Here is a 14,381-nt window from a genome sequence, read left to right as displayed (position 1 = left end):
TCCCAATTCAAGCTTCAGAAGCCATTAACAGCCTGTTACACACTCTTACACCAGCAGTTATTTTACATTTATATGTGTTCAGCAGTCATGGAACTAATCATGAGGACCAGTCCCTTGTTTAGAACTACAACAGACATGATGGTGTTTCCAGTCTTTACAAAATACAGAATGAATTTAAGGAATGTAGTGCTAGGTAAGACTGACTCCTAGTAAGTCGACCTAGGCTCACAGTTATTGTAGGAAGCCTTCCGATGGTCAGGTGAAGGAGTGTTACTGGGTGGTGTTGGGATGCCACTTGCCCCTGAGCTTTGGCACACATACCATTCACTCAGGTTGGCTCCTTGGGAAGGTGCCAGAGGTTCTGAATGTGAAGAAGCGGCTGGAGGGTCCTGTCCCGAATCAGAAGAAGGTGAAACTAAAGAAGGTATAGAGGATTCATAGCCTGAGCTGGGAGGTGGAGATTTGCAGTGGACTTTCATGTGTTTCCGCAAGGAGCTGGGGTGTGTATATGATTTGTCGCATCCTCTTACTTTGCAGTTATAGGGTTTATCGCTGGTGTGGACATGTGAGTGTTTCTTCCTGTCACTGCTGTTGGCGAAGCGTCTGTCACAGCCTTCAAACTCACATTTAAATGGTTTTTCGCCTTGAAAACAAAACATGACATATATGTTAGAACACTGTCAGTATAAAATGGTAGTTTATACAGTTTATCAAGTGATATAACTCACCCAATATTATGCTTTTTCTTCTGATTAATGAAAATAACTATGAGACAATATTTATCTCAAGGTTTTAAAAGTAAATTTTAAAAATGTAATTTAAAATTTATTAAATCAGTGCTATCAGGAAAATAATACACCAATAAACAAATAAATAACAAGTAAATACACATGGAAATATACTGATTTAATAACAATGATTCTCAATTATTATAGATCTATATATATATATATAAAGAAATTTGCACCAAAGGCAAAACATTGCACGATATACAGTTATGGAACAGTGGCATAGACTAAATGTGCAGCATAAATCGGTTGAATTAATTAATTAATTAATAACGTCTTGTAATATTTTTCACAGTAGACAAAAGCAGCATATATTAGAGGAAACAGTAACTAATATGAACTAATAAAATGAGTAGAGTTCCTACTGCACGCATAAGCTAGGCAAGATCACGTGATTAAATGTATGCAGGTATCAAGGTTATATATATATGCATATATATATATTCTACTTCATATATGTGTTATTTTGTGTACCACACTATTCCTAAACCACATATAATATTCATGAAAATGCAGAACACACAATATCACGTATATGTTTGCAATATTAAAATTCTACAAAACCATATAATTCTTATGGTTTCGGTGGATATTAAATTGACAAGTATGTGTTTTAAGGGACATAAGGGAGGAATAGTTGCTAAAAGAAACGTATACCAGTGAACTTTTAGTGAGCCTTCAAACCAAGTGTTACTGCTTTTAGGTGAGATCCAGTAGATAACATGTCCCTTATATTTGATTTCCCATGTGAGGAAGATGCAATGAGAAATAAGATGTATGGAGCAAACAGCGATCTGTTGCATACATGAGATATAGGAGATTGATTTTCATTTACACGCACGATCGTGTTCACAAGTATTCATTTTTCTTTAAGGCCTAACCTGTGCTTCGTTTCTCTAGGGGCCTATTTACTCCTTAGTACTTATTTATTGATTTATTTCTTTTAGTTATTAATAATTGTTTATAGAAAAAGATAAGTTATTCAGGTGGATCACATTACTGAAGACCCTATTAACAGATCCCTTTATAGTCTGGGTGAACAAGGCTACCTTGTGCACATACAGGCTTGCATTCTAAACATTAACTAATATCTGCCTGGTAAATTAAAATACAAGTAAATAGTATTTAAGTATGAAGAAACAATTACATGAAAATAATAAAGGAGTCGTCAGGAGAAAATATATTTCATATTTAAAAGTCAATTCGAGTTGTTTACTAAGATATATTTCAAAGAAAAACTCAAAATAGATATTGTAGCAAAATGTACATAGTAAGTAATGACCCAGCTACAATATAGCCTTTTTTGCATACAGATTAAAGTATTTAGTGACGTTATTTACTGTTTTTTTAATTGATATATACTGTTTATTAATTATTATAATATAGCTTGTTTATTATTTAATATAATATATATATATATATAATATATTCATCAGATATTGTTTTTATATAGTTACGTTTATTTTCAATAAAACTAGGAGATATTTATTATTGAACTAGTAAGAATTTTTTTTTCCTTAATTTGAGCTAATTTGGATTATCAGAAGGAAATGTTGAAAACCAGACGTTTATTGACAAACACAATGTGAATGACATCACAAGTGTGACATTTCCATTGAAGCATATGGTATTAACACCTAGTATCCTCATATGTATTTTCTCTTGCATTTCCACCCCGCCTTTTGCAGTCAGATTCTATTAGTGAAATGTAGCCAGATAATATTTATTCAAGGAAATGAAGCAACCCCTACACTCCACTATTTCAGAAGCATAGAGACATATGTCATTAATATTTTACAGAAGGTTAATCCTTACCCTTCAATGAAAAAAAATCACGTCTCTGAATAATTAGTACCAAACTGAAATAAGATGTAGTTATTTTTGGTGTACAAAAAGAAGTGATAATTGAAAGTGGTCTGTCTGATACTTTCCAGAACTTGTTCATAAAAATAAAAAGAAAATGTGATAAATGCATTTCAGAATGCATTCTTTACTGTAAACGATAAAAATGAAATTCTAGGTGAGTCCTCCTAAAAATGAATTTTGTTCATCGTTAGATTCATGGGAGGTTCTTAAGAAAAAAGAAAGTATGCTTAGTTAAAGAGACTTCAAAAAGAAGATGCTGAGCACCTGTTCACAGCTATTAGTAAAACTGCGAATTTGACATTTATTTTAAATTGAATGTGAAGCAAAAGGCTGGGTAAGTCCTTGTCAGGACAACTTTATGGCGTTAGAAAAAAAACGAGCCAGAATTAATTATTTTTTAGATTAAAATTAATATCGTGAGCTATATTACCCGTATGTAAGCAGTTTACACAAATTAATTTATGCTTTAAATTTTTTTTAAAAAATGATCCTTGCTTTGGGCTTTGTCACAAATATACATGATCGATTTATCAGATCTGAATTGTAGTTTTGGAAAATTTTAGAGCAACATCATCCTTCTGAATTTAAAGAAAATCTTCATCTCAGACTTTTTAGAGATTTATAACGTGTCCCAGTAATCCAGATTTAATCGTTTATATTGACCATAAAATAACACTTTGAGATGGTCGTATAAACCTTGCTATATTATTTCATAAATATTAATTAGCTTGTACAAATCTATTTACTCTGTTCATGATTCATTCATTTATAATCCCTAGAGCTTTAAATCAATCAGATCACGAGATGTAAGTGGCCATAAACTATCTCTGGGGATCATAATCAATTCATTTATATGGCTATTTAATGTGTGATGTTGTAAAATGCAATAGGGTGTCAGTAAGAGGCATCAGTGAATAGACACAGTGAAATCTAAATGAAATTTAGAATTGTCTAAAAAAAAAAAGTAGCATAGAAAAACACGAAAGGAGCACTCTGTACTGACCTGTGTGAGTTCTTTTGTGGATTTTGAGATTTTCCGATCTCGCGAATACTTTCCCACAGCCAGGGAAGGGACACGGGAAGGGTTTTTCACCTGTGTGGACTCGGATGTGGTTAACGAGTTTGTATTTGGCTTTGAAGGGCTTCCCTTCTCTTGGACACTCTTCCCAGAAACATACGTGGTTGGGTTGTTCTGCCCCACCAACGTGCTCCACTGTTACGTGGGTGACCAGCTCGTGCATCGTTGTAAAAGTTTTGGAGCAGAGTTTTTTTGGTGGCACATGTTCTTCCTCAATCCATTTGCAGATAAGCTCTTGTTTGATAGCCTGCCTCATGTAACGGAAGAAAGCACCGGGTCCGTGATGTGGAGTTATATTCATATTCAAGTTCATGCCACTGTAGCCGTGAAGAGATGCAGAAGAATAGGGGTCTGTCCTGGAAACTGGTTGAGTGAAATGATCAGACCTGCTGTACATATCTCCAGGTAGCCCGAGTCTTATCTGTCCGTTTAGAGGTTGACCACCTGGGGTTGCATGGGAAGGCTGCTCATGAGGTCCAGAGAAGTAGGAATGATTCCCATCTTCTGTATGGTGCCCATGCTGTCCAGGGTAGCTACCTGTTGTTGAGACAAACATTCCATGGTGAGATGCTGTGGTAGAATGCTGCTCAGTCAGACCTGGCATGACTTGTACTGTCAATTCTCTGCCTATTAAAAAGTCCCTACCTGCAGAAATAGCCTGAGCAGTGTGGGGTATAGTTGCGTAGGATACAGCAGTTGATTGAGCCGGGCCAAAAGCTCCTGTTTGACTGGAGGCAACCTCAGCGTGGCCTGCCATATGATGATGGTGGTGATAGTTGTGGTGGTGGTGGTGATGGTGGTGTGGATTATGGGCAGGGCTGATTTTGAGGGCCGCTGGATGATGCCCCATGTGTTCTGGCCGGAATGCAGGACTTGGCCCTAGGCGACAATCTGCAGCATATTCCCCAGGGTGCATATGAGCCATTGAGTGGGAATGACCCACGTACCCCTGAAAGCCTGTCATGCTCTGAGGGGGGTGATGGTGGTGATGATGATGATGAGCCCCCGCTAAATCTACTAATCTCAACGCCGGGTTCCGTTTGGCAAATGCAGGGTCCATTACTGTGTTCCCCAAAGCATCCACACTCATTGCTGCTAATTCTACAGTCACTTGGCTGTGGGAAAAGAATAAAATAAAAACTCCCCCCCCAAGAAAAAAAAGTTTTTTTTAAGTTTTTTTTCTTTTATGTCTACGTGGAATCCCCTACGTTTGAAAAGCAGCAGCAGGAAGCATCGAGACTCTGAATAGAGATTCATGCACACTGCTACTGCCCAGAGAGCTCAACAATAACAGCTGCAGCCCATTGGCTGGCTGGAGATGATTGACGTCACCGCTGACAGGTCCTGCTGAAAGCCTGAAAGGACTGTGAAGTGGGCGAAAACATCGCACTGCGCAGGCGCATGGGAAACCACACCATGTTTACCCCATTCCTCCCACAAATAACACGCTCGCGTTATCACGCACCCTTTTCCGACCTGAAACAGATTGGTAGATAAGGCGTGCTGGAAACGATCCTATAAAACTTAAAAGAAGTATGTATTTACTTGTGAATTACACAATTAAAAGTATCTGCAGCACTACCAGTTTTTTGACGTCAGATCGCTGTTTGTTTAACAAGCGTTTCTTTAACCATTTCGTAACTAAATGATTTGGATCCATCTATGTACACATGCATTTGCATGCTGAGAGGATTTACACAACATTTTTTCTCTACCTGAAAAACGCACAATGTTTCTTCATAAATATATATAAAACTTCAGTTTCTCTGGACATGAATGCGATCGTGTTTTAGTTCTGTGTGAGTTACCTAGTTTTTTCTGATGCACATTTACAACTTTAAATTACATTGTAGAAGAGAAGTCCATGCATTTTGCATCCGTGCAATAGACGTCAATGTATTTAATTGATGATCTAACTGTTGCGTCAGCTTAAATCAATCCACAGATAAAATACTGTCTGCATTATTAATAGGTAGTTTAAAAGGAATGCTATCGTATCCTACTATGTGCTATATTTATTGCGAGCAGGGCTCTCTCCACCGAATGTATCGGTTTGTCTTAGTCTGTCAATTCTTGTCTTGTCACATCCCTTGAATTTATGTATTGTATTAAGCGCTGCGTAAACTGTTGGCGCTATATAAATAAAAGATAATAATAATAACATATACCGTATATATATATATATATATATATATATATATATATATATATATATATATACCATACATGATATGCTTGTGTGGCTTGTGTCTTTGCATCTTCTTGGTTCTGATCTTGTTCTAGGTGGAGCCATTTTTAGAGAATGCCCTATTATAAAGGTTACATAACGCCACTTTAAAATAAGCCGTACAATGCTTAAGCTAATAAATATAATGTAGAAGTATTGATTATTATACTCAGTAAGTATAAATCAGAAGAAAATATGTTTATTTAACCCGTTGTGTGACATTGATGTGAGCAGCTCACTCCTACTGCAGTGAAAGGGTTAGGCGATCAATTATCCCTAAATCTCGCAGCAACTAGATTTAGGCGATCAATTATCCCTAAATCTAGTTGCTGCGAGCTGTTCACAGTGAACCAGTCCTGTTACCTAATTCCTTATCAAAATGATGTATTGTCTAACAGCATCCAGAAATGCTAAACATTATTATTATTATTATTAAAAAGTTTATCAGGAAATCACAAAAATAGTGAGCACCATGGAGTACTAGTTGAGTTACTTTGACAAAAAACGTGTTATTCTGTCTAATCAAAACTTACTGAATTATATAGTCAATATATTACCTTCGATGTATTACATTTTGTCTATCTAAGATAAAAACAAGGAAATGATGGTACACAGCAATGTTTCTTAGGAACACACGCTCGTCATTGATGAATTCATGGGCGGTTATTTCTTGTATTTATGCGAGTAAACATTAGGCACTTATTCAAAAACACCATATATTTTCCTCTTTTTATTACACTAAAGCCAGAAAATTAAATCATGGAAATGCCACTAATAGATTGTATATATTTGAGGCCTCATGTATTCACTGTCTGGTAGCCATGCCATATGTTGTATGTAAAATATTCATCCAGACAATGTACAATGTACTAAAAGGACGATTATAAATGAGAGACAGTATATATCATAGGGTATTAACAAAAATGTAATCTATTATACCACCAGGAATATTGAAAAAAATGGCAAAAAAGGGGCAAAGCAAGCATTATAGGGCCTTGCACAAAATATTTATTAAATTAGGTGTAAATGTGGCAAACAATTACCTGGTCAAAAAATAATCCGGCTTTATTATATTATATACATTCTGGTTGATTAATGTAGTTTTGAAATGTCAAAAATGTGTACAAAGAGATTGAATTATGGTTATATTCAAATGTGAGACTTCTAGTTGGTAAAAGTATAACGAGATACACACACATGGATATAGTTTATATAAAAGTAAAATTTTAATATAAATGTGCAAATTCAAAGCGTGTAAAACATAGGGAAATAAAGTAACTGCTTTTAATTAAGTAATAAGATTTCCTCTATTTTTTATTATTTCTAGAACACAGCGGTAATTTTCGAGAACATAAATTATTTAATACAAAAATACTAGTGTGGGAACCGTGCATTTTTGCTAATTAGAGGAGATATTTTTTTTTAACTATAAAAAAAATAATACAACGCATCTAAAGAACCCTACATGATTAAAATGATATTGAATCTGTCATAAATAACACTGCTCCTTGGATGATGTTACAAGCTGGTTTTAAATCTACTGTGTGTGAGTTAAGAAAATTAACGTTTTGAATAATTATGGCCTTTATTGTGACAGTTTTCCATATATATATATAATTCTTAATTAATAATAATATTGTGTAGTGCTCATAGATAATCAGTAATATATTGCCGATACAATTGCAATTAAGTACTGTATTGTAAGTAAAAAAACCATAAAAAGAGGTATATATATATATATATATATATATATATATATATATATATATATATATATATATATATATATATATGTGTGTGTGTGTGTGTGTGTGTGTGTGTTGGCAGAAGAAATGTTGGAAAATATCAGGAGAACGTTAATAACCCAATGCAATAAACACAACTCATATCTACCACCAGTGCAAATCAACATTTACATTCTAAAAAGACATCCTTCATATATCTTTCTCATGTCCCTGCTTCACTGACAGTGGCATTTACAGACATTTACAGACTGATCGTGTTGTAGCAATATTCTAAATCACATATACATGCAAGCACATCAAATAAGCATCAGATATGTGATGCATATACAACCACCCATATGATGTATTTCTTTAGGTCCCTACTATCGATATATTTCATTTGGGAGTATATGTATTTTCTTAACCAGTTGAATACAATCACAAGAAGTATGTGTAAATTCGCAATGGTCAGTTCTATGGAGAAATCTGTATTGCAGGATCACCGCATATTGTTCCCTTGGGGGTGGGTGAAAGCTATACGTCTCTTACATAAGGTTTGTGACAGGACTAACTCCCGATTAAAGCATCTTTGTCAGATGAGGCGTCAGTTACTAACTACTCCGTCCTCATTGTGAAGACCTGGTAGCCTACTAGCCACCACATTGTTAAAGCATGCTATCCCTAGTAAGGATGATACATATCATGTAAACCCCATCAGGAAGATCAAAGTCTTCTTTTTTAATAGGATCCAATACATGTCAAAGCGCATTCCAATCAAATCGTCCGTAAATGAATTCAGAATGAATATGTCATAGAGTAATGTGACAATGTAGTCAACTGGGGTCAGGGTGGTGGTTTAAATGAGAAAGTCGTCAAATATTATTTCACCTCCAAGTAAATGTGCAGTGGGGGGATTAAACAGATGCTGGGTTTGGAATTATTATACTGATTGGTTTTCCACAAGTAAAACACAACATAAAGATCTCATCAAATGAGACATTTTAAACTTACTTGGCTTCTTCATAGTATTTTTTGCAAACTCCCATCCTTTGCGTCATTAAATTCCTCACTCTTTTAAAGTCTCATAAATGTGCTAGAAGGGAACTGGCTACAAAATGGAAACATTTTTTTGTAAATGTATTAATAATTATTACATTTGCTACATTTTCCTACTTGTGCTCTATAACAAGACTTTTTTTATTGGATTCTGGTGTACTTGGCCAAATCTAGATGGTATGGCATACATTTGAAGCATGACCAGTCTCTGCATGCATATTTCCCTTAAGGATTCCTAAGTATGATTTTGAAGACTATGAAATGTGGCTGGTCAGGTTTCACTTATAGATGGCATACAGCAAAGGATTCTTGTTAGCATTCCTCTGGATTGGGTACAATTTTCGTACAATGCCTACTAGATTTTGTCTAGAAATAGCCAGATCTACGACATGTGTCCAATGTACACTTCATAATAAGACAATATTTTTAATGTGTTACATGGCATAGACAAACACATCACCCAAACATGTGTAAACACAACGCATTGATTCCGTCAAATTTTACACACAAATAAGATTTATGTTACCTGAGTGACTCCTTAATCCAGATCCTTTGGATTTTCTAATAATAATTTATGTATGATTTTATGGGGCAGTATTTAATACTAAAATGATGCATTAGAACTGCATGTGTATGAGGTGTGAATTTTAAATTTGTATATGTTTGTGTTTGTTTTCGTCTTTGTATTAAGATTTTTTCTGGTATATAATGCATGTTCACCTCTGTATTTTTTAAATATATTAATGCAATAATAATGATAATGCGCATTGTGCAATACATATACCAAGTGTGCTATACTGTGTGCTATAGAAGTACAATCAATTATAATGTTAATGTTTTTAAGAACATCACAAAGATGATATGAAATATATGGCTATTATGACTGATGTAATATGTCAATAGAATATAATAATTTGAGTTGTGGTTGTCCACTATGGGTTATTCTGTTTTTTTTGTTTTGTTTTGTTTTTTTTTTACTTTTATTCGAATGCAGCATGTGTTGTCATTAAGGTGTTAAAACTCAAGTTGTAAAATGATCATCACTTGTTAATTGTGTAACACCTGTCCGCACTTTAACCATTTGACTGCAATTAATGGTGTGCCCGTCCTCTGGTAATCAGTGGGTTAAAATAATAAAAGAAACTTTTCAGACACGTGCCTTCACTAATGGAAGACTTTCAAAGGACTTCGAACTCTTGAGGGCCAATGGGGATGTTTCGCTCTTGTGGCAATCGGATGGTTAAAACAATCTGTGAAACTTTTCCGACACTTGGAGCACTTTCAAAGGAGTCTAATCACACTTTTATCTTCAGTGGTAGGGGTCACTCCACTGGCACTCAGAGGGTTAAAAAAGTCCAAGGAACTCGCCTAGCTAAAATTGTATGTAAACGAGTTTTACAGATTTTAACCAGTGACGTGCTGTGATAATTTTGTTATCTAATTTCACTTAGCGTAATATACACATTTGCCACTCATTTGCAAACGTATCACTGTGAAACTCTAGAATGAATAGTAAAAACCCGATCATTGCATTGGAAATATAAATGGTATTAATAAAATAATAAAGATCTTGACAAATTGGCAAATGCTGCTCAATGAAACATATGAATGAGTAAAAGCATTGTATATATATCCCCAAATGTATAGGTAGTCAGTGTCAAGATTTCACTAATCACCCTTTGGATAAAGCGGTTCAAAGACACGTCTATTTATGAATTTGGGACAGGTGAAAATATTTCTGATTGAAGTTTACCAAGGAATGGCTCAGAGGTAAATGTCAATACAGAACATAAGAAATATAAGAAATGATGATCCAGAGCTCTATTTAATAATTCACGGTATGAATACAGTTAGCGGGTTAACGCGCGTTAATGATCGAATTATACCCGCAGAAAGGCTAAGTTGATGCATATTACTTTGCTGTGTCTGTTTATGTAGCCCAGGCTCTGCATGTGCACATGTGCTTGTTTTTGGGTCATAGGTCAAACTCTATGGTATTTCTGAAGTCGGCGACATCAATAGATTTATCCTTCAACACTCATCCAGACCGATTAACTACATTTCCAGTAACAGGGGGGAAAAAAACAAAAAACAACAAAAACAAACAAAAATGCTATGAAGTCATAACTGCACAAGTCTATCACATACATTGTATTCTTCTTTATCATCATTGCAGGCAAAATAATCTGCAAGACACATTCCTTTTTCTTACGTCTACATCATATCAAATGAGCAACAAGAACAATCGGATTGCGGTATGTGACGCTAAAAGAAAACAAAATGTATATAAAGCGCATCTAATGAAATCGGATTACCGTCCGTAAAAATCCAAAAGCCCCGTTAAATTTGTAGTATTTATTGATTGATTTATATAGCACCAACACATTCCACAGTGATGTACACATAATTTTCCCTAAAACCATAAACAATATCTTTGTCAGCATCACAATATGGAATGTAAGGAAATATAGTGTCAATACATCATAGATGGACTTCTGGGATTAAAGAAACATGTGTAAAATATATTTATCGGAGCAGACAAAGCATGTGATAATTAAATAAATCCCACTGAATTGTTCCCTTCTCTATTTTACGTTTCCATCCTGGGGCAATGTTAAGACAGCAGAATGTGAGGCTCTCTATAGTTCAGCAGGGGAAGCCCATTTATCCTTTCCACAGGCTGCTGGCAGGGAAATAGACCTTTCCAACCTCTATCTACCTATGATAATTCTTTGTCTTTCTGATTGCTACTTAAGGGTCAACACAAAAACATTTTCTGAACAAACACACCACGTGAAAAGATACCTCATTCAGCCTCCATCTGCATGAGAGTACGTGGTAATGGGACGGGTCACAAACAGGTTATGTAAAGAGGTCCTTGGTTACCTTCTTCTCACCGTGATGACCCCACCTGTTGCAGGATGAGCTTCAGGTCTTCTAAGGAGAAGAGAGCTGTACCCCAAAATACTTTTTTGCAGCTCCTATCCAGTCATCCTTTTATTTCTTTTCTTTCTGAAAACAGTAAGGGAAAGATGATGAGGCAGAAATGAGCCATCGGGATGATATTTTAATGGCTTATATTGTCACGTCGGTGCATGTGGCTTTGAACTAGAACAGCTTTCCTTCCCTGCAGAGAGCTCAGCAAATCCCACTTGATAACTTTTGCATCCCACAACTTTGCTTAAAAAAACTCTGTGGATTTAAACACACATCCCTTGATGAATCTAGGTTTCATTAGTATACTGCCCATCCTACAGTTAAAAAAATAAAATCACCTTGAACACACCTAAGTATTGGTGGAGAGTCCTGTGAGTTTTTGGATTTGCTGCCATACAATTTTGGCAATATGAATATATATATATATATATATATATTTATATATATATATATCTATATATCTATATATCTATATATCTATATATATATATATATATATATATATATATATATATATATATATATATATATATATTTATTGCTAAACCCTACTTGTAGTTCTATGTACAGCATGTAGATGAATATTTGGGGTGATCACGGAATGTGACCATACTACACACATGCAGAAAGTGTCAGACAATCAAGCAAATAGTGTATTCTGAACAGGAATGTTGATCTGCATTCAATTGAAATGTGAGAGTCTCTCCCTCTTTGTCTTTTTTTTATTATAAAAAGGATATGTTAACTAAGGCCATTTCTATTTTAATTAGCTGCTACCTGCATTTGGCTATTTACAAAGTATTCCTTTTGAAAAGAAGGGGCTAAGGTCTCTTTGTTTAGGAATGAGAGTTAGAAGAGTGGATATAGCAGAAAAAAAGAGGGTCATTGGAAAAAAAGCTAACAAAGGATAAATAGAACAATTCCGATCTGGGATTTAGCAGTTCATGTTTTCATTACTAGAAAATAATTACATCTAATGAATATGCATAATAGGAGGTAAATACAAAGAGAAATATAAGATGTGAAACATGACATTTTTAGGGGAAATTTTAATCTGGATTAGATATGATTTTTATTTTATTTTTTCCTTAGCAGTACTGTAATTCAAATTTATATTGTAGCCTGAATGTATATTAAATGCCATAGCCATACCATTCTCTTGATATATAGTCCAGGCTGTCTTTGTAGAGTGGACAAAAAGAAACCATGGTCAGTAATTCTTTAGACTTTAAACTGGGGGAGTGGGGGACAGACAGGTTAATGGTGGGGTGCATCTAAAAAACAACCAAGTGTTGTATGTTTGCACTGAATTCGAATGTCTGCATTTTCCCGAGTAAATCAAAGGGAGTGTAAGTTCTTTTTCTGTTCACTCATCTGAGGGTAAGTAAATTTTCTCTGGCGATCAAAAGCTTGGTCAGTAACAAAGACACTGCCTGCTTTTTTTTCACCGTCCTGGTGTGGCAAGTTGAGGAATTTCAATAACTGTGACAAGAGTGACTGATTTGTGAACCATATAAAAAAGAAGTAAGTTCGTCCGAAAATTTACATTGATCCATTTATAAGCTATTGGAAAAAAAATCTTATCTCACATACATAATCATCCAATGCAGATTATGCCACAAGAGCTTGCAATTAAAAGCAAATATTAGAGAGGGAAAAAAGCAGCAGATCAGAAAAAATAAACAGATCGAAATTGGTTCACCCACCTGTTTTGTGATGGGTACTGAATACATGTGTTATTTCTGAAAAAAAAAGAAAAAAAAGGATTGTGTTTTCTTGCAAATCCACTTCTCTGGAAATGGTTAAACAGAACAGAGGTTTCACACTGAGGTTGGGGATTTAAGGAGACAGAAAATTCTTGAAGAGAATGTGGGGATTTCAATGGACCGCATAGTTGATGTGTATTCTGAGAATAAAGAAGTGTAGACCTAGGAGGAAAGAAGCAAGAATAAGATGTGAAGAAATAAAGAAACTGGGATCTTGGAAGGGTTTTTTTTTCCTCCTGTAGAAATTTGGGCAGGGAAAAAAAAAAAGTTGCTACTCCTAAAAACATTGTTTGTCAAGAGCAGTGTCAGCCTCCTTCACAATACCTGGGATTGATGAGTGGAAATAGCCAATCAGAAGCTGTCTGGGGCTCTGGGAGCCCTTAGTTGGAGAGGCAGGGGTGAAGGGGGAGAGAGCGAAGACCAATGGGCGCTGACGTCCATCCGCACGTGACTCCGCCCCCTCCTCCCATTCATCAAGGGGGGAACCGAGTCGTCTTTTCAATTCATTTATCTGCAGGAATGATTGCCGCTATCAGTCTCCAGCTCAACGCCCGGCTGAGGAGGTGAAAGTTTCTCCCCAGGAAGATAAACCGCAAAAGACAATATTGTGCATGATTTGCGCTTCTCAGGAAAAAAAAGAAAGAGAGAGAGAAAAAGACAGAAAGAGGAGTGTTGGAGAAGAAGTGGAAGAGAAAACATCTTTAAGTAAAACAAAACTCCCAAATGCAAGAATCTAGATCCGTTGATTCTACAACCTCGGTGTTGTAGATGTGACTATCCAAGCAAGTTTCTGCTCCATTGCTGAGGTTTTTTTTCTCTCCCATGAAAAAAAGCTCCAGAGAGACATTTATCGCTTAGCCTGTGGGTTACTCTTCTGAGAAGCTTTTGCTCCTGCACTGTAGTTTATTGGCGATCAGATTGTAAACGAAAGAGAAGAAG

The 14,381-nt window shown here is 35.5% G+C and overlaps 1 protein-coding gene across 1 annotated transcript; it reads right to left on the bottom strand.

Annotated features, from left to right (window-relative positions):
- Positions 1-206: 206 nt before the first annotated feature.
- On the bottom strand, positions 207-4,822 carry LOC149300258 (zinc finger protein ZIC 4-like). The gene is made up of 2 exons (XM_089485399.1): positions 3,658-4,822; positions 207-643 (listed from the first exon to the last, which is right to left on the bottom strand). Exons 1-2 carry the CDS (start codon positions 4,820-4,822, stop codon positions 207-209), a joined length of 1,602 nt encoding a protein of 533 aa, XP_089341525.1.
- Positions 4,823-14,381: the final 9,559 nt, after the last annotated feature.

Source organism: Sceloporus occidentalis, unplaced genomic scaffold (assembly GCF_023333645.1).
Source record: "Sceloporus occidentalis isolate IW3139 unplaced genomic scaffold, rSceOcc1.0.p SCAF_25, whole genome shotgun sequence".
In the NCBI taxonomy this organism is placed as follows: Eukaryota; Metazoa; Chordata; class Lepidosauria; order Squamata; family Phrynosomatidae; genus Sceloporus; species Sceloporus occidentalis.
The sequence above is the reverse complement of the archived record's forward strand: the minus strand, read 5'-3'. Positions and strand labels throughout refer to the sequence as shown.